Raw genomic sequence first — 22,003 nt, 5'->3', positions numbered from 1 at the left:
ATTCAAAAGCAAACCATGGAATAGGGCCGGTGGGTGCTGTTCAAACAAAATATAACAAAAGGAAGACTCTCTAAGAGCTACACATTTTCACAGTCTAACTAATTCAAATTAAAAGGAAAACAAAATCTGGCTACCTAAGCTAACTGGATTAGCACCTCTGTATTTACTACTAGTATCTACAACAAATCAGCACACAACTCAACAGGAGCTAGAATATGGCCTTCACAGTGCACATACTACACCTCACAGAGGCGAGCTGCCACTAACAGTCAGCAGCCTGGACTGACAAGCTAGCAGTAGCTTTGGGCTCTAATAGGGCAGCCGGGAGTGGCCAACTGCATGCAGGTGAACAACAACAACAACAGCTGAACAATTGAATCTGGGTTACTTATTTGAAGTACACCTCTGTGATGCCCGTGAACACATCATCAGAAATGTAACAAGGGGAAATTGGATGCTTCAGGGCTTTAAACATAAGAGGAGCTTGCCCAGCCAACCCAGCTCACCATGCCGACCCCACTGAGGTTGAGACTTGTGCTCATACACTTATCAAAAATCTTAAAACTGGAAAAATTACAATTATTGGCATTTTGCGGTGGTGGATTGTACCCAGGTAGTAAGTAGAGCTTCAAAATGCAAAAAAAAAAAAAAAAAAAGAAAAGAAATAAAACAAAAGAAAGAGACTAAAAAGAGAAAGTTGACAATTTATTGAAAACTGCATTTAAACTCAAAAAGGCTCTTCGGCAGCTGATGAAAAGTTTAAGATCAGAGCATTAAAAAGCTCCAAAAAGTGTCAATAAAGGACTAAGTAGTGAGTAGCCCCACAGTCCTTGTTGAACACTTCAAAAATTAATTTAGGCATGCTTGATTTGAGTCTTTCCAGGAGACCGGTGGGAATGTTGCTCCATGTGGTGAAGATGCCTTCATAATAAAACTATCTTCCACCTTTCAGTGTCCTATGTTTGGTGCCCCCAAGCAACGTCCAAGCTTGTGGCGTGGGAGGAGACGTGGTGTTTGAAGATGCTTTTTGTTCTTTAAACCCTTCTCTCGCAGGGTCGAGGATTGTCTTCACAGACAGCCCGTCGGATCCTCCGGCTCAGCCAGGTGAATTTTTTTGGGTCTGCCACTTGACTTTTTTGTCCCATAACCCTCAGGAGCTTTTAAGAAATTTTAAAATCACTGTCTTACTGTGCCCAACCTTGGCAGTGAAGGCACGTTGCTTTTGCAGTTCAGCAATCTTGCCACAGTCAAAACCAGAAAACCTTTTTGCCTTTCCCATCAGGAGTTCATGACAGTGTGAATGTCTGACAGAAAATGACACGAAAGCCAGATTTTAGTGCAGATTTTGAGCTTTTTAAGGCTCTGGTCTTCGATCAGCTGACGAAAAGCCTGTTTGAGCTTATATGCAGTTTCCAGTATTGTCTACTTTGTTTTTGTCTCTTGCTTCTGCTTCTTCTGTTTGCATTTTGAAGCTCTACTTACAACCTGGGTACAACCCACCAGCGCAAAATGCCAATATGCCAGTTTTGGTCACTGTATGTCCCATGTCCTGATCCAGAGCAATTACTTTATCATTTGGTCTGCGTGATTGCACTTCCCCTCCACATTCAAGGCTTTGTAGACATTTATCCTGTGGTCACGGGCTCGGTTCCTGGCCTGGGTCCTTTCTGTGCTGAGTTTGCATGTTCTCTCTGTGTCTGTGTGGTTTTCCTCCGGTTTCCTCCCACTGTCCAAAGACATGCGTGTGTAGGTTAACTGGCAAAGTTAAATTGACCGTAGGTGTGAGTGGTTGTTTGCCTCTGTTTGTCTTTGTGTGTTGGCCCTGTGATTGACTGGCGACCTGTCCAGGGTGTACCCCACCCCTCGCCCAATGTGTGCTGGGATTGGCTCCAAAAGCCCCGCGACCCAGAAACAGATAAAGCGGATGAAGACGAGTGAGTAAAGAGATGAGGATTGCTTGAATCTTGTCAATTGCTTGTCAATAGTTTGTCTAATTTGATGCCTTATACTGGGCACACATTTATCATGCCGTTTGCAGTTTCTAGAGGGGGCTGCCCTACTTTTTGGAGTATTTTTGTTCTTTCTTCTGTCTCGGAGTTGCAGTATAAGGGAGCTCTCAGTGTCTTACTGTATGTGTGAGGCTGGCTGGAATGACAGCAGCGATCATGGAAGCTGACTATCACTGGAGAGATTAGTGACAAATTTCTTTCATGACTCGCAACAACGTAGCATCCCCTCTCCCTTTAAAACCTCTCTCCAACCTGATTTTCTGCAATTCTTCCTTTTATACCACATCACTCCCTCTCACTCAGTCTCCCCATTTTGCTTCGTCTCTCAGAGCCACAGGCATACTGGGTGAATAGACTGCACTCTAATTGTCAATGTAATGTTATTGCAGTTCAACTCATCTCACCTACCTAATTGCCGATACTGCCCTTTTTCTGTCTCACTCATATCCTCACACATATTATCCATCTATTCAGTACAGTGAGAGGAAGTAATACCACCTGTCTGTTTATGAGTAAATGATAATTTTGCATGTGCTTGTCTAGTTTAACAGAGTGAAAATTTCTGTCTATAAAATGCCAGCAGAAAAAAAAACATCTCTTATTAATGGTGAAATGTCCATCTCTCCTTTATTTATGAATCAGGTGCTCTATATCAGTACAGTGAAAGTATCAGGTATCAGTAATGCTCACAGTCTGTATTCAAAAACCTAGCTTTAAAACGAGGACTTCTGTGACTTTGTGATGTCACAAAGAAAGCAGCCACCGCTCTCAGCCACTCCCCCAAAGTCTCATCCACCTGGGCCCAACCTCCAACCTTACAGGATTTGGTTTTCCGGATGTTAATTTGAAATCTGCCATATTATGACTGGACTCACTCAGACAAAAGTGTCAGCTAATCAGAAGATAGACTCTAAGCCGTCAGCTCGTAAGTTGACTTTTCTTTTTTTTTTTTTTTTTTTTATTAAGATGTATTCATCCTTAGTTTTGATACATATTTCTCAAAGTTAATGTCTTTCTACTCCCTCAACCGCCAAGATTGTTGTAAAAAATAAAAAATGAAAAAATTCAAAAAAAGTTGAGTTTTTGCCAACTCTGGAATGAGGCTGAACAAAACAAGTTTAGGGGCAGCGGTTGCAGCCTCACTCTAATTTCTTTCCTCTGCCCAAAGGCGATGTATCTGTAGGCAGGTGGTGTTTGTCAGGTCTTTCTGGGTCACATAAGCTGCTACGTGTTGGTACTCCTGAGGCGCAGCGGAAGTCTTGTGTAAACGGCTTTTCCTGTAATGTAGTAATTATTTCCTCTCGCTTCTTTCTTGTCCTCACAACAAAGCTCCTTCCCTCTTATTTTTTTCTTCCCTCATGCTGTTGACATCACATTTTTGGGAGGTGTGGTTTTTGCTTTTGTTGTTGCAGCTATTTTCTTCCACTTGCTGTCTCACTTGCTGCGTTATTATCTCCAGTCCTTTAATAAGTTTAACGCCCTATTGTCCATGATTAAAATTAATGAGAGAAAATTGATTATTACCATTTAGCAAACTTGTCTTCTTATTCTACACATTGTTCCTTGGTTCATTGTGACTGCAGAGGTTGATTGCCAGTTTAACAGTGAGTGTACACATGGCCAACCCCATTCAAAACTTGTGATTTCTTTCTTCTGTACATTAATTTCTTCTCTTTTTCCAACAAGGACAACAAAAAATAACAACATAAGCAAATCCTGAAATCGGTCAGTGTCTCAGATGCTATCAAACGGAGACAATTTGTCTCCTGTATTTCTAATTTTCTTGTCATGTGCTAAGAGTATCATTAGCTTCTTGGCACAATTTTTTTTCAGTTGCACTGGACAGGCTGAAGTAGTGTTAACGCCTTCATCATTTACTGTGTGTTGAAAGTGTTGCTGTGAGCCCCTAATATCCTACATCAATTTTTTTGTGATCTCACTTGGATTGAAAACGTGGACAAGATTTGTAGAGACTTCTCCAAATTCTTTCCAATTATTTCATTGTGCACAACATTAACACAGGAAAAGTAAAATTCATGCCCAGCATTGTGGAGTCAGTCATCAGGGGCAGAGATCCATGCCCAAATCTGTGCTGCTTTTCAAACTGCATGTTAGCTGTAACGGTTTGACAGAATCTTCCCATCAAAAGAGCAATCGAGCCCAGTTAGTTATCAATTGAAAGACTTTCAACGTATATTGAAAGCACAGGGCAGCGTTTAAGGTACTCTTGTAGGTCATGGTTTATCGCAGTGTTCATTTTGGCAGTTGTTTTTGATTTGGTCTCTGCCTTGGTCCTAAAAAATGCAAAGGAATTTTAGTCACATTTTAGTTGAGCAAAACTCGTTACGTTTTAGTCACTCTCAGTGAAAAGATTTTTTGCTTTAATTCAGTTTGACTAATGCAGACAAATAATAGGATTCAAGGTGACACTCAACTATCACTACCCTTAGACAATCTCACAGATGAAATGCAGCTGTGGTTGCTAAGAATAGCAAGATAACAAAAGAATAGTAAAATACAAACAAATACAAGTTGTAACATAGTGGAAGTAATGGAACAAAACTTTCTTTCTTTAGTCAGTATGGCTATATTTATTTCTGAAATAAAACAGCAAGGAAGTGAAAAATCTATGCATTTAAAACAGAGAAATTAATGATTGCATTTTTACAAATTTAGAAGGTAAAATCTGGAAATTGTATAAGACAAATATGATAACTTAAATTTCACTGCCGTCTGAATGCAAATTAAAAACTGAAAACTTGAAGTTTAAAAACGTTAGACTTGGCTTTTGAACGTTTCCATTTGAAATAACATTTTAGTTTGTTTTTTTTACTTTCTCACACACTATTGAATAATTACAGAGGCAAAACAGACACACAAACACGCACAAACTTGAGTCCTGTCGGCTGAATTAAGCTACTGATCTCGATCCAGTTTGAGGAAAGCACTGCGCTCTAAAATGACTCTTGATCTGTTTCCACAACCACGACTGGGATCACCTGTGATGCTAAACACTCACTCAGCAAATGCTTGAGATGCTGATCTTCTGCATTGCCAGAAGATCTAAGGCAAACGGTTTAAAGGTCTGATGAACAGAACCTTCGGCAGCTTGAACGTCAAGGGCAGTCTCCTCACTTATGGGCTGTAATAGCTGCTCCTTGTATTCTTTCCTGACACAGGGCTTTGGGAGGCTAGATCTGGAGGCACCGCTTCCAGTTGCTTTGGTCCGGAATCTAAACCTGGGTTGCTTTGACTCATTTGCCGTAGCAGGTCTTTCTTTTTCTCCCCAAATTTTGTCAGCCTCCTCCTCCAGTATCACTACTGAAACCATTTGAGCAATGTAATCTTCAGCTTTTGCAAGTTCCTGAATTTGTTCACTTTCAATATTTTCAATAAGTGCTTAAGGTGAGACTGTTGGGTTGAGAAAGCACGCGGCAGCAGTGTGGAGTGAGCACTTGGAGTTGTTGGGATCAAGGAAGCAGCTGAAGCGTTGATCCAAGTTTGCCTTCATCTTCACTGGCAGGGAAGTGAGTTCGCTGTGGCTTGAACTTTGGACCTGTGGGAACTCTGACAGGTGAACACTTAGGCCGACTAGGGCAGGCACCACCAGGGATAAAGACATTGTGTCGCTCTGGAGTGGCTTGGTGCGTTCAGCAAAAGGGAAGAGCAGATCTCAGAGTGCAGACTTCCTCTGCCACTCACTTGTCAGGAGACAGTCCAAGCCCATCACATCGGCTACCTGAATTAGTGAGTCCTACACTTAGAGAAGGTATGAAAGGAACATAGATGTGGACCATCTAGTGGGACAGACTTGACAAGGGTAAGCCCAGACAACTTCAGAAGTCACCCAGTTGCTACCCACGCCTTTCTGAAGAGCTTGACAAGTCCTGGCACTTTCTCAAGGAGTCTGTTCACACTTGCCTCTTTGTAGAGAAGGTTTACCACGATTTGCAGCGTGTGTACCACACAGGGTGTCCTCTCTATGGCACCATTCCTAGACAGAAAAAGCAAACAGACAAAGCCTTTATTAATTCATGAGTACAGGGGCATTAATCAAAACAATGAACTCAAGGTGTCTCTTCAGATCGGTTGTGTTTTTCCTACTGATTGTGTAGCCACAGCAAGATGCCTCTCCTTCTACTTCGACCTCAACGCAATGACTTTTGTTCTGTTGAACAGTATTTGGAGTGTGCCCATAAATCAGAGTCTTTTCTTTCAACCAGCCTCGTGTTGAAATGTTATAGCCGTCTTGATGCCAGTGGTGATTACGAAGAGGAAAGTGTGTGCACACATGCACATCCAGGATACACAGTTGAAGGAAAAAGCATTCCCTCTTTTTGCATGTCATGTTAATTATTATTTACATTTTCAACTCATTACATCTAGTCAACAAAATTGCAACATATATTTAATTACAGATCTATCCTTATCTCCTCTTCAGGCCAGTCTTCATCAGGGGAAAAAGGGATTGTTGGCGAATAATTTTTGTCACAGTTTTGGACAACAAAATTAACACTGGCTCTGCTTGATGTTTTTGCAGCTATTACAGACTGTTTCCCCACAGTTTGTTCCAGATTTGCTCCAGATTTTAAGTCTCTGTTGTGATTTGGTGCTATATAATTAATTTTGATTTGATTCAATTTGACAAGATATGCAGACTCCCGTAAACTGTGAGAACTATTTCTGTTCTCTCTGTTCATTTGTTGCGGTTGCGTCTTTCTCACCCTGCAGCAGTTTTGTTATACCAGGTCGAAGACTGAGTCACGGGTTAAATGTTGTTTTCATTATTTTTTTAATTTCCATATATCCCCCAGCTATGTGTGGCACCATGGTGCCACCAAGTTAAATTAAGATTAGGACCCACAATCAAACTCAGGCTGTTTTTCCGTTAAATATCTTCTCTTCTCCCAGTAGATTTTTTTTAAACCTACATGTCCATGAAAGCAATCCTGATTTGTTTGGGGTTCACTTGGAGGGCAACATCAGAGAACAATGAAGGTCATCACTTTGGGTGTGAATGAATGCACACCTGCCAAGTTTCCTTTTGTGATCATCTGTTATCTGATACCCCAGCTGCCAGACTAATTGTTCCTCTGCTTGAAATTACCCAAGTGTCTTCAAATGGGCGTGTCTGCTTTGCATAAGCCCTGATCAATTTTTGCTTTATACTGATTTGCCTCAAACTCTTTTTTTTTCTTCTTCTTTTGGGGCAGGTAAAGAACACAGGTAAAAACACAGCTGTCACTACTCAAAGTATCTTATATGTTTGTATTTCTATGTGGAGTGGAATGTGGAATTGCTCAGCTGAAGTAATTACCAATGAAATGTAATGGTCAGGAACTGGATGGATGTATTTTTGGAGAATAGTTTTCTTATCGTGACTCTGACATCTATCTTTCAGGCTTTGGGAAGTGTGTGCATCAAAGACCTAAATCGTCACTGGGGGGGTAATAATCCTCTCAAATTTGGTGAAGCCCTGTGATAGAATCTCTTCCTTTCCTATATCTGCAGGTTGTGTTTTGATTAAACTGTGATTCCTCCACGTTACCTGGAGGTAATTGGGTTTGGTATAGGCACGTTATATGGAAAAAATGCAAAACCGACTTTATGATTGATTGAATGCATAAGAACAACCTTGGTCTTTGTATTTTCCTAAAGTGGAAGGGCTGTGTAACGACGCACCACACCCTGCCAAAAAATAAATAAAAATAAACTAATGCAAACCATCGTAAAAGGTCAAAATAATATTTTTTTTGAAGACAAACAAGTGCTGAGCATTTTCCAGAGGACAAATTACAAATGCCCTGGCATTTTCCCAGAATTCAGGGAGATGTTTTATTCGATTTAAGATCATGTTTGATGCATTGTGGAAACATCTCCTTATTAATTCCTTTACTTTTTTTCTGACAAGAAACATTGTTTGTTGTGTAAAACTTCACAGCATCTGTGGTGTCTTGCCAGCATTTGCTTTAACATTCCCTGTGTTCCACATGGACTCATTCCCTCCCTCTCTCTGCGTGTAAAAAATAATTGCTTTGCCATGTGTGTGGTCCTGCTTTCAAGTGTTCCATGTAAGCAGCTTCTTCCTTCTTATGAATTTTGAAATTCAGCTGGTTATGCATTCAAGTGCTTCAGGTCAGAAATAAAGGACAAAATGAATCCTGTGGTTTGTTGTTGCTTTTCAAGGATTTTTATTTGCAGACTGAAGGCCAGCGAGACATTTTCTGCTGCTATTGCACACCAATGAAAACCATTCATGTGATTGCACCATCAGCTGAGAGGACAGACTGTATATACAGATGGATGTTACCTTGCTGATGTGACGCAGAGGTTCCTAACGCAGTTTTGAAGGTCTGGCGGCCCCCCTCTTGGCAGCACCTGATTCTGTGCTAATCCAAGGAAGTGGGCAAACTGGAGAGGCTGTGTGAAGCCGAGGCCTAAATGCATGCCAGTTGTGGCAAACATAAACTCACCCACTTGTCACTCAAATGTCCATTTTTTTTTTTTTTTTCCAATTTGAATTTGAAATTTAAATGTCTGACTCATATGAAAATTCCCCCCTTGTACATTTGTGATGGAGGAGATCATCTCTATTGACCAAATATATATATTTTTTAATTAATTCATTCATTTATTTATTTATTTATTTTACAAGCTTAGTATTATGTTTATTGTACATTTTAGAACAGGAATTCATGAAGGAAAAAAACACTCACTGACGCTAAATTCAAATGGCCATTCAAAGAAATGCAGTATTTGTTTGTCTCAGACATTGAAGCTAAGATTAGAAAATGTATCTTTAAAATGAGTAATTGATTATTAAATTATTATTAAAGATTATTATTAAAATGAGAAATTCGGTTTATTACAAACTATGAATACAAGCTACTGTACGAAGTTCATCTAAATAAAACGCTTTTATTCCCAATCTCATTGTGAAGGTAAACTGATGCGATTTCAGATTACTTCTTATCACTGCCAGTCTGTTTGTTCAGTGAACAGGATCCTCCATCTACACGCACATGAAATCCTGATTTTCCAGTGAATTTATTTCTAATTATATATCAGCTTTGCAGCAGCTCCCAGTCACTTTGCTAATGTTTCCTAACGGCAATGGCATATTGTTGGAGCAGTGAAATTACATTTTACATGCATATGAATTTAAATCATAGCATCAAGGGTCGGGAGATGAAGTGGCTGCCAGTTTCCAGAAGGTTATAACTTTAAAATTCTTTGTGAAGTATTATCCTTCCAAATGCCTTCTTAGCTGTGTCCTCTAACGGGATCAGCTGCATGCGAGTAACACTTCAACTGTGGGAAAATATATCCTAAGGGACAAAAAAAAACAAACAAAAAAAAAAAACAACACATGAATACAGGACGGAAAAGAGGCAAGTATAATTATCTGATTACCTTGACTGACTTTTCTGCTGCTTAATTTTGTCCAAAGGTCAAAGCTTTCACGAGAACATTGTTCTTCAACAAGACTCCACACTCTCCTGTATAAATCTTCTCCCTGGCATTTGGTGTTTTTTGGTATATTTTCTGAAATTGGGAAGTAATAAAGCTGACACCCCGTGGTACCTCATTTAAACAGGTCCACGGCTCTTTTTGTTTTAGCTGCCAGAGGGCACAGCAGCGGAAAACAACTAACACTGAGTGGAAAAGCTCATCATTAATGATCCCAATCTTCTCTCATCAAAGTTATCAGTTGTAGCAAAGTCATGTAAACATACTTTATTTCTTGGATTCGTTGGCTAGATTTTTGAATGTGTAACACAACCTGTCCTCACTAGCTCTTAATGATCATTACCAGTTCTTCCACCCTTATACAATATTTTTCAACCCAGTTGCTACAAAGATTTTCACAGTATGTATACAAACAGCATTGAGGTCAGGGGTTTCTGTCAGTCATTCAAGGTACTCCAAAAAAAGGCATGAAAAACATTATCATTAGCAGAGCTTTGGTTGGATTTGAATTGTCTATAAGCAGCCATAGTATGTGAGTGCAGAGATTAACATGTTTTCCTTTTGTTTCTAATGAAAATTCTTAAATTCTTAAAACTGTGAGAAGATCGAATGGAGAAGGACACTATTAACCTCCCTTGAGGTTTTATGTATGTATATCGCTATATACTGGAAATTGTGTTCTTGTAGCTGAGAAGAGGGAGTTAAAAAAAAGGAAAAAAAGCTGCTGTCACCAACAGAGATAGCGGATAATTTCATCGATCTAAGTGCCTCAGTACCCCCCTTAACATTCAGATGCGATGAAGAGATTCCCCCCTGAATCCCATTGTGGATGGAACGAACAAACTAATCAAAGTGGCGAAGAGGGAGGGAATTATTAAGCACAGAGATAAGTCATAAAGTGTTAATATGCATAAGGAGAGGAAGCCAAAGACAGTGAGAGCACTAGAGAGGGGTCAGAATTAAAAAGAGATAAGATTTTAGATATGAAGCGTTATCTCACTGTTAATGGTATTTCTAGCTGCTATCAAGATCAAGACATAGCAATGTATTTGTGGAGTGTGACATGATAGTCTCCTACAGTATCAGATAGTTCTAGGTGACTTCTAATGAGCTGGAGACGAGAGCAGTGCATAAATACAGAACCTTTTGTTTTCATTTGTTCAGTGCTCTCTCTTTTAGTCAGGGAATGGCCTTGGCTGTTGGTGAGAATAGATGCATCAATTTTGCCTTGTTTTAAGGTTTGGAAAGGTGGCAGTTAGATTTTGAGTTGCACTCTAGCTATGTCCCGAATCAGGGGAGACAGACTTGGGATAATGCAGCCGATGAATGAGTGGTCTGTTGAAGGCATTGTGGACTGAAAAGGCCACAATGTAATATAAAAAAACAGTTGTGCTGTTCACTATTTAACTGAGCTGAAACTCAATCAGTGTGTGTGTTATCCTCAGGCTCACTGTTTCTATAGTTTGCTGCTATAATAGCTTCATAATCAGAACACAATGAATAGCGGGATGGTCGAGCAATGAAAGCTCATTTATTGTCCAGGAACAGAGAGTAATGATTTTCAACAGCATTTCAAGGAGTCTAAGCTCACAGACCGTCTGATCACCATATTTCATTTGTCTTCAAATGCAAGTTGCGAGAGATACAGTTTTGACATAGCTTCTATATATCGTCTCAAAGGCTCAACTTAGAGTTTGATTTTTAAGGAGGAGTGAATATCGGCCGCATGTGTAGTATCTGAAGTTACTCTGTCATGCCTTTAATCCGGTTTAACTTTTGTGAATTCAAGCGGATCCCATCTTTTGCCCTTGATGGAGGCTCAAGCTACAAACCTTTCAGAAGAACTTTTCATGATACTCAAAACATACCATGGGTTAAAAAGAAAGTACCCCTTTAAGCTCAGGAACAACATCAACAATCATACTGAGAAAAAATGGGATACAAACTGGTGTCCTGCTGAAGTGCATCTATCCGTCCCAAAATACATGTAGTTTTTCTCTTCCGCTAATGACGCATGTTGGCTTGTGAACATCAGCATAAATTGTTTTGACAAAAGTCACAACAATTCCTGTTGTCAGTAATTACTCAATTAACCTAAAAAAGAAACATTTGTTATGAGAGGATAAACCACCTGGACTGTTTTACAAATGACTAATGGTGTTATTTTCTGGTGAGGACAAAAGTTTCTTCTTATGTTTGTTGTCTGTCTGTTAATGTAGCACAAGACTGATGTCTTGGACAAATCCAGTTTTAGCTGCCAGTCGTAACAGGACTTCAGGTGACAATTCTGTATCATACAGCATGTAATCTTCTGCAATCCCTTCTTCGGTTTACATATAGCAGGAAATATGGAAATAGATGGAGGTAAAGCTGAGGTAAAAGGTGAGTACTTAGAGAAGAATGGAATATAGAGATGCATGATAGGGAGTGATTTATTTTCAGGTTTTTTTTTTTTTTGTTTTTTTTTTTTAATTCTGGGACCACTATACAGGTGGATCTCTGAATTATTAAGAAACTTCCTGCCTCTGCTGAAAGGGTTTCGTGCTCATGGTGAGCTGGAGGATGGGGGCACATATTCAAACGCCATGGCATGCACTGCAACATTCAGGAGGAGGAGGCATGTTTTATTTAAAAACAAGAGACACTCAGTCAGTCAGTTGCACTTGACAACTGGAAACGTCCAGAGAGAAAAGAACAAAAGTGTTCAAGGCAATGGGTACGTGGAGTTATAGTTGATGGCAGGAAGCTTTAAATTGTTGGATTTCTCACTGACTTACTCAGAGTTTGATCTTCGTAGGAGCTTTCATAGTGCCCTTAGATCTAAATTGACTGATTTTGAAATTGCTGATTCAAGGGCATGTTCTTCCCCTTGAAGTTTCAAATTTACTCAAAACACTACTTTGATGTAATCTTGTAGAGGTCAGAAATTAAATTAGAATTGCGTTAGAATGCAGTTACAATACAGCACAAACAGCACAGTATGCTGCCCAGTTAGCTTATAAGTAATGATTGCCAGTGTTTAACCTTTCTTTTGAAAATCAGCCCAGTGGAGTATTTCCAATAAAGGCCTTCTTCACTCCTTCACTCACCCATAGAAATCCAAATGACCCTGACAAAATAATAATCCAAGTACTGCACAAGATGTGCTCACATATCGAGAGCTCTATGTATTTTTGTTGTGATGCTAAATGTTGTCTTCTGGCCTCTACCAGCAGTCGATAAGTTTCCTGTTTTGGCTTTGCTTTAGTGAAGTTGAATATAAAGTGGGAGGTGGAGGAGCAGAAAAGAAGAGGGGAATTGAGGTCGCAGGATGCGTGATAAAAACATTCGGAGCAGAATACATTCGGATAATGGGAGTGTTGTAGCTGGTTTCTCCAAAGGTGGATTTTAGCTATTGTTGAAATCCAGTGAATACTCACAACCGATAAGACATTGAAAGTGACTTGTTAAATGCAACAAGCAGGATTAATCTGGCAGGTTTAATCACTTCCATCTACTTCTCCTACAAACCAGTCTTGTCTGGGTGCCCTAATATGGCCTAGGGGGTAATGCTCCGACCGTGAATGCATCCTTGTTCTTGGCTGGTCAGGGACCTTTGTGGCAAGACATCTCTCATCTCCTTCTTCACTCCTTTACAGTTTTTTCTCTGCATTCAGCTAATGAACAAAGGCATAAAATCCACCTTGAAATAACTGCACGGGGTGCTGGAGCCAATCCCAGCTCACATTTGGTGAGGGTGGGTTCACCCTGGACAAGCCACTTGTCCATCACAGGGCCAACACACAGAGATAGACAGAGACCAACAACCACTCACACTCAGACCTACAGATAATTTACAGTCACCAGTTAACCCAAACGTGATGCCTGTGGACAGTGGGAGGAATCCCACGCAGGCACGGAGAGAGCATGAAAGGCCCCAGGCCAGGAACTGAAACCATGACTTTCTTATTGTGGTTAAACAGGGATAACCACTATGCGACTATGCTGTCTTATTGAAGATTTGTAACATTCACAGGGGTTGTCATCATTCAGAATACATACACATGATGTGCCCCATGAAGCTTGTCTAAGTGAACCTGTTTTCTGAGATACGCACACAAATAATCAATGTACATGCAAATAAATGCACAACACATGCAATAACGCATATGACTCACACCCTGCCTGCCTCTTTAAAGTTGAGACAGTGCCCCAAATACATTTCAATCAATTTTCTGGGAGAAAGACTTCCCTTGATACACTCTGAGGCTAGATTTTAATTTAAATTTTTGGTCCCATCAAGAAAGCAAAGAATGAATGGAAACACATAAGGGTGAGTGATATGCAATGTAATTAAATGAGAAAAGCAATCATCTCAGGCGTCCTTTGAAGTCTGGGCTGTCAATCGTATTTGGTTGTCTGCAGGTCTGATTAAACAAACCTCCGAGCAGCAAGTTGCTGTTAAAGCCGAGCGGACATATGGGATTACATTAGGATTTTACACATTATGCAACTCGCATATATATAAAAACAACTTAGTGTCAAATGAGCTGTCTATAGTTGGTTAAATGACTCCTCAATGGAAATGGAAATTCCCAGGCTCATTCACAAAGCCCATGTGAATCTCTTAGCAGAGAGCCATGCATACTTGTCTCTAAAGGAATCAGTACAGTGAATTTCATTGCAGCCATATCAGTCATATTGAGCCTGCATGTTGAGTGAATGATCTGACCTCATCTGAAAAATTGATTCATACTTCATGAAAGTAAGTATACTTAAGTACAAGTATAAGCAAGTACACTTACCTACAAAGTCCCATATTTTGAGCATTTGCCTTTTGATTGACTGACCTGTTTTCACGACAATGAGATGTTTTGTTTTTCTCTTAAACCAACCAATATATATTCTTCAGATATTAACACCTATGATTCAAGCCAAGAAAAGAGTCAAGCCTGTGACCTTGAGTAATGTACTTAAGTACCACTGGGAAACCAATTAATTTCAAAATGATGTAGTTGTCTTGGTTATTTTTGTCCTTGTTAAATCCTCACTGGGGACTGTTGTCAGGTCAGACAACATCACATCACATTACAGAAAGTGCACTTCTCAACTGCCATCTATTTTTATTTGTTGGCTAGTGTACTGGAAGTGTACCAGCCATTTTGTCCAAAAGCAAACCCCATGCTTAGAAAATGTTAAGATCATTGAACCAACCTGTCAAAGTCCGACTACAGAATTGTGGCATATTTTGTTTTAATAGACCATTGAGGCGCAAGCTGCTGTGTGGCTGCCCCATATTAAACTGGTCTAAGGGGCCACTCTGCCAAGGAGAAAGAAGCAGTTGGGCTGGTGTCTCATAATTCTTCCGATATTCGACAGCGTAAATGACCTCATTATTTTATTTGTATCACCTCTTTAGTATCTAAGTGGGTGGATCAGTGGACATGACGAATGTTTTCTGTCTTGTATAAACCCACAAAGAGCAGTATAACAATTGAAGATTGAACAACAGAAGAACAAATCATAAATATATCTTCATTCGCCAGTTTCTAGCTTCTCTGGATTGCACAAATTTTGTGAAAAACACAGTTGTACAGCAAAATATGCAGGACACACCGAAGCTCTGTGCAGACATTTAAAGCATTGATTGACACAATGATTTTTGACTGGTAATTCTTTTTATCTGGTCTTGACCTTGACCGTTTGGAGAAGTTTGAATCAGATATTCCAACTGTGTTTTTAAAGTTGGAGATTGTATCATATATAATTCAGCCTGAAGCCCATAGACAGTGAAAATCCTTCGTCTGCAGGACAAACTCCTGAGGCACCTGTGAGCAGAAGCAACCGGAGCTGCTCACAGAGAAAACCTTTACCTCCAGATTTGTTCTCAGTTTTATAAACCATGGCACATTACTGTTTTTATTCCTTTCAGAGACAAGAATTTCGGACTGATGGCGAAGCAAACCAAATCCCGAATTAAACATGTTTTGAGCCCGAATCAAAGACAGTTTGGTCTTATTGCTAATGTCTTCCTTATTGACAGCTGTACAAAATTCCTAAATAACACACTTGTTCACATTTTGCTGAGGCTAAAGCTCAACATAGGGGATCAGTCCATATGAGTAAGGTCCTCCCAGTTTTAAGAAAGTTTCCCCCAGAGCCTAGACGCAGGCTGTGACGGTGAAGGAGGTCAGAGACTCGAACACAACAGTGGACGAGGCAACTTCTGATAGAATGATTTTATTGGAGTTGGTCAGGCACCCACAGTTGTGCAAGGATTATAGTGGGTCATAAATTCGTCTACTGAAATGACAGCTGAATGGCAGCAGAGGGAAAGAGCACTTGTGAAATTGGATGCTTACAAGTGATTGACCGAATTTCAGCATGTCACTTTGGATAAACACAAGATTGAGCTGCTGAAGTTGGAAATGGTGCTTGTGACTTAAAAGGCGAGGTGATAGAGTGACTAAACTTTCACTCAGCTTTGTTAGCAAGAATCATAACTACTGGGCAAAGCTGAATCAAAATAAATTACCAAGTTTGTTGTCTTTGAGAAGTTGGTGATGCATTTCTGCTCCAGTTTCAGTATGACATCTCCAAAGACCGTAGATGTGAATGTTTCATGGACTGCAACTATGTTTTCCACATATATGAGGCACTTTTCATCTGCTTCAATGGAATGCACTGTTTCACTAAACCTTCTGTTATCCATATGCTTGTGTATGTTTGTACACCAGCAGAAGTCTTTTTCACACTTCCTTTTACAGAAATTCCTCTGGATATATATATATATATATATATATATATATATATATATATATATATATATATATATATATATATATATAGCTCTGTGCTGCTTTGTAATTTTGTGAGAGATTCGTAAACATGCATGCACATGCAACTTCAACTGTTTTTTTTTTTTTTCTCTTTTCTTTCTTTTTAAATGAATGCAGTGCTAATTAGGAGACATGCAAGTTTCTTTAGCTCGATCTCCAACTGTCTTTTATTCATCTCTGTGAGGTCCTATTTAGATCTATGATCTCTGCTGGGAACAGCACAGGCACATGAAAAGCAATGTTTTGAGGCTACAGTAACTTCATATATTTTAGAGGGGTAGGTATGATAAAGAAAGGTACATTTGTTTTTGTAGAGCGCATGACCACTCAATACAGAGGCTAAACAATATTGTGTGTTCTATTGTGCTCCCCTCCAAAGTTTTCTTTTTTAACCTAGCACTATTAAATGTAATCCCTGCTGTGCACGTCTTCTCACTTCTACCACCCCCTTAATGAGCACTCCCTGTCAACATATTAATCCTCTACTTTAATTATCTTCCTTACCTCTACTTGGCACCACAAAGGTTGCCTCCTTTCAAAGTTTAGTCAGTTTAGGGTCACAGTGTCATGGAGCAGTGTTAAATGACAGCTCATGTAGAACTGAGTGTGTTTATAATTGACAGCGCCAAAGTCTCAGACTTCCATCGAGAATGAACGCATCTGATGAGAAAGCTGAAGTCTGAACATCGTTGAACTCAAACTGTGTGTTTCAAGTGAGACTGTTTGTTTGTTTGCTCGTTTTGTTTTGTTTTCCTGCCCCCACACATCAAAATTTTGGCGTCACGCATTGTGACTGTAAAAGCTGAGAACAACAAACTTGGAGCAGCATCAGCAGCGCCGACACCTTGACAGGTGATGAGATTGTTGCAGCCTTCTCAATGGCGCATCGACGTGACGCTGTGTGACAAATGCAACTGGACCTAACCCTCATACAAATCATTAAAGAAACACGTAACTGCTTGCCATACATAAAATATATACATTAATGGGTTACTATGGAAACCAGTTTTTGAGCAGAAGTGGATGGTGTATTGTTTCTATACAGCACCAATTAAAGTAATGATGAACTAAAGTCACCTATTTTGTCAGAGTTGGAAACCTGTGACCTAAATAGAAATGAGATAGGATTTGTAAAGGTAGTTAGGATTTGTTTCTGTTGCAATTTTTATATTTGCTATTTGGAATCTCTAGTGTCACAGACTCTCCTCTCACCGTATGCCTCACCACCTTTCCCTCCCTGCAGTGAAGATAAAGATGCTCTTTATGCATGGCAGTGGCCTCCACACTCGAGTGCATCTATCCCCGCCTACTGCAGCTCATTTAATAATTGAAAATCACTCACTGTAGATGAAAGACAAACAGGAGTGCAGCCGTTATCATGCTGCACTGAGAAAGCTCTTTGATGTGTCACACTACATTGCCTTGCAAACTTGATCTCTATGCACAGTGTTTTGTCTGGGTGGACATAGATGTTGGTTGGAGGTTTCCAAAAAAAAAAAAAGGGGGCCATTGGGATATGTATATTTGCTCTACTGTCAGCTTGTCAGATCAGATCCAAATTAATTCTAGGAATGATCTTGAAATAAAGTCACAGGGGTAAACAGAGGAGGAATTGGGATGCAGGTTGAGTAGATGAGAAAATTGAGACTTACTCAAACAGAATAGTTGAGAGGGTGGCCAAGTGATAGATTGAGTTGATATGGCGGGGTCAGTTGTTACTTATGTTGCTGAAGTTTGCATTTTATTTGCACGTATAACACTTTTTCCTCAAGAGGTGTCAGAGTGAAACAGAAGAGCCGGCGGGGTATAAATGGCCAGAGGCAGAGATGGATAACCAAATCAACTGAGGTGCCCAATTAGGCTTTGCACAGCATGCTAGCAGTTTAACCCCCATGCCAGTTCTACGCACTGTGTGACACAGTTACATTTATACATATGTTGATAAGGGTATATTTATGGCTTTGGAGCTAATTAAAAACACATCTTTGCAATGCATAGACTTTGCCTGGGACACTTTTGAAGAATGGCCCAAGCTCATTTCCAAATTCATTAGCTGCTTAATGATCATTGCCTGACTAGCTGTCTCGCTAATGCGCCAATCGAATTTAATAGAAGGTTTTAGGAATATCTGGAAAACAAGGAATGCAGTTCTTCTTTTCTTTGAAGACTCCCTATGACCAAACAGGAAACATGGAACTAAACTAAGCTCACACATAGGATGCGTATATGGCATCAGTTAGTGGGGATCGGATGTTTCCTTTCTGCTGCAGCCCCAGTTCTTGGTCTGCGTCAAGGAAATTGCTGGTTTCGGGCCCAGAAGATTGCCTTACTAATAATGTCTTCCTGTCAGTACACCTTACTTTGCGCTTTTTGGCAACATGGCTTGCCTCTATGAGAACTGAACCTTATCTACATTTATGTCAAAGCAACAAGGATGCAGTTTATGCACAGCACTGACTGATTATTCATTTCCCTTTATTTTTTATTTCACTAGGTGTCGAGAAGGCTACCAGGGAATCCGCTGTGACCAGTTTCTGCCCAAGACTGACTCCATCCTATCTGACCCAAGTGAGTTTCCAAATTCATTTTGGTATTCCTGTGTATCGAATTCAAAAGGCCAGGAAGTCAAATATGGAAAATATGTAATTTAAGCAATAGGAAAAGGGACATGGTCATATAACCTCTCATTCTGATCAAACAGCATAATTTCTCTCCGGGAATTAATGAAGGATCTCTGATTCTGAATCTTACCAGAGCGCTCAAACCACACGGTGTAAATCTGTCCTGTCATATAGCTTTGAGAAACTATCGCAGTGTCCCAAAGACAGGTTTCCTTCGAACAATGTGTTTCTATGCCAGACTCCAGAAGTCAGATTGTTCCTGGGTTTTGGTCTGACCAGCTGGATGGTTGTAGTTAGAATAAACCATGTTCACCTCGCATCACCAGTTGGCTTCAGTCCCTGATAAGAAACCCAGCAGGCCGGTGGGATGACAATGGAAAAAAACACTGCTGCATTGCTCCACACAGTGAAAATATACACAACAGCTCAGCACAAAGGTGACAGGCTAATGTCACCTCTCCCATATCTCTTCTCTCAATGCCATAGAGCTGAGAGAAGAGCACACATTGCCATAACTTTTTACCTTACCACTCGCTATCCATTCCATAGTAATTTCCTCATTCCAGAAGAATGCAACCTTGTCACTGGGGCACAAATGTAAAGAGAGAGAATCAGCCTGTGTCACGTTCCCACTAACAAACTAAATTTCTTTGTGGCAATATTATAAAATAACATTTCTTAATTATGAATATATGAAATTCTCTTCTTGATTGCAAGAGAGACAGTGTAATAAATTAAATGTAGATTACATGTGGCAAATGCTACATCACCATTATCACTTGCTCTTTCTTAATATCCTTTATTTTCCAGATAATTAATTAAGTCTCCATAATTAGTTTTTTAATTCCAAGCAAATATTAGGGTAATTGTCCTTGTTAGAACAACATTGGTGTTCATTCAAGTGACACACACTGCTTTGTTTGTACGCCAAACACACTGACCTGAACGTATTGGTAACCAAGAACCGTAGCCATCCTCATCATTAAAATAATTTGTCAAATGTCAGATGGAAGCAGTTGTGGATTGCGATACTACTGTTTATTTCAGTGTGGTTTTATCTGGTGTCAAAAACCAAAACCTGTCTCAGGGTAGTTTTACATCTCCTCCCACAGGCTTCTTTCTGGAGCTCAAAACCAAATCACCAAATCAGTGCACCAATCGGAAGAGAGGTTTTCTGAGTGACTATGATGGTAGATTTGAGTAAAATGCTCAGAGACACCAAATCCTGAAAGACTGGCTGGTATTGTAGGCATGCTGAGATTGGAGCATGACTGAGAGAGGACATTGCTTTGTTGTGACATCGCAAAGTAGCAGAAATCATGTGTTTTGATTGAGAGCCTTGAGGTGCTTTATAATTACAAAATACCTGGAAATCTATATTTGTACATTATAGCGCCTTTAAAATGAGTAATGAGGCTATATATGGAAATGTTTTGAAGAAATATATTTCATATATTTATATTTCTTTGTGTCTTATTTTACACTGTAAGACCGGTTAAGTTGAGTTTACTTCAAAAATTTGGGGAAACCGGTTGCCTTAAAAAAATTAAGTAATGTGTAATGAAAACTTGATTGGATTGAACTTAAATGCTTGATGGGAATGGAAATACTATTTTAAGTACAACACACTAAATGCTTAATTTAACTAAAAAAAAAATGCAATATAAATTGCTTTGTATAATAATTAGACTTAATAGCATAAGTTCTTTGCACTAAATTGATTGAATTAAAATCTTTTGCAGTATTAATCGTTTTTGTATAATAATTAGACTTAATATATTGAGTTTATGACACTTGATTCCAAGATGATTCAATCAAAGTCACTAGCAATATAAATTGTAATCAACAAAAAAGCAAATAACAAAATTGCATTCCCTTTCTCTTATTTTGCTGTAGAAGTTTTAACTTCAAACTACAACATGAAAGTCATGGAACATATAACCAGATGTTTCCAACCTTTCCCTCTGTGATAGTTGCCAGTATTTCTAAGTCCAGTGAAGGAGTGCTATGCCTCACTCAAAACTAAGGTTGGAAGGCCCATGCATTAACAGAAAAGTCAACAACCTTAAATCATTAGCTGCTGAGAACATATTTCACATAAACGATGAAGGTTTTTTTTTTCAGCTGTTTAACAACAGCACTTTTGATTTAAACAACAAATTACATCAAAATATAGACAATTTGGATGAATATGCTGGGTATTCCTCTATTTTAATTAACAGCAACACAGTTTTCTAAAGGCGTAACATTAAAAACTAACCACCTGATATCTGGAGCAGTAGCATAACGACTTGAAACCCCATTTTAGACTTTAAGCTGATTTTTCAGTGTCTGAATTTCCGGTGCCAGTTCAGTTTTCCCGACGTTGAGCATCACCTGTTGGACAAAGTAGAAAGTGTTCTTCATGTACTTGGGATAATCCAGGTGCAGAGCGTAAATAAGTCCAAAAAGGACACAGAAGGCCTGAGGAAGGTTTGCCAGCTCATCCATCACCACATTCCCTTCCAGGATGATTCTTACTCTACATGGATTCAGCTTCCTACTGGAGTCTGACTGTAAAAGTCCTTGCCAGTTGCATCCTGACAAGAGAAAGAAATAAAAAGACAAGTAGAGGACACAACCATGCAAGTTAGATGTTTACAAGGAAAAACCTTAGAGAAAATAAAGAGTGAACTGAAAGTAATAATTTAATTCAATTTAATCGGTGTGACTGATTGTTTTACATCTTTGCGACATTTATGTTTTGAGCTGTATGCTATGTTACTATGTGACGGGCGGACAATAAAGTTTTTTGAAATTTGAATCAACATTGTCACTAGCAAACAATGCAGTCACGGTGAAGTTACGGTGAAACAGGAGCAGTTTCACAATGTCATTGATCAGATTGGTGAATGAAGACTTCAATCGGAAAAATTGTGAAATATTGGCTGATCCAATCAAGCCAATCCGATCGGTCATTGTCATTTTTCGTATATCTGCCTCAGAGACAATAACCCTCATGGTTAATTTCTGTTGCACAGCCATCTGGGGAAAAACAATAGTCAGATATTTAGCAATTAATAATCGTCTCAGCGTCACCATAAGT

The 22,003-nt window shown here is 39.4% G+C and overlaps 1 protein-coding gene across 1 annotated transcript in view; it reads left to right on the top strand.

The window, feature by feature from the left end:
* nrg3a (neuregulin 3a) overlaps positions 1 to 22,003 on the top strand; it is a 357,673-nt gene that overhangs the window by 276,714 nt on the left and 58,956 nt on the right. The window contains exon 3 of the mRNA XM_029521625.1: positions 18,792 to 18,865. Coding sequence (XP_029377485.1) covers positions 18,792 to 18,865 — 74 coding nt within the window. The remainder of the gene's footprint in view (positions 1 to 18,791; positions 18,866 to 22,003) is intronic.

Source organism: Echeneis naucrates, chromosome 15 (genome assembly GCF_900963305.1).
Source record: "Echeneis naucrates chromosome 15, fEcheNa1.1, whole genome shotgun sequence".
NCBI lineage: Eukaryota > Metazoa > Chordata > Actinopteri > Carangiformes > Echeneidae > Echeneis > Echeneis naucrates.
The sequence above is the reverse complement of the archived record's forward strand: the minus strand, read 5'-3'. Positions and strand labels throughout refer to the sequence as shown.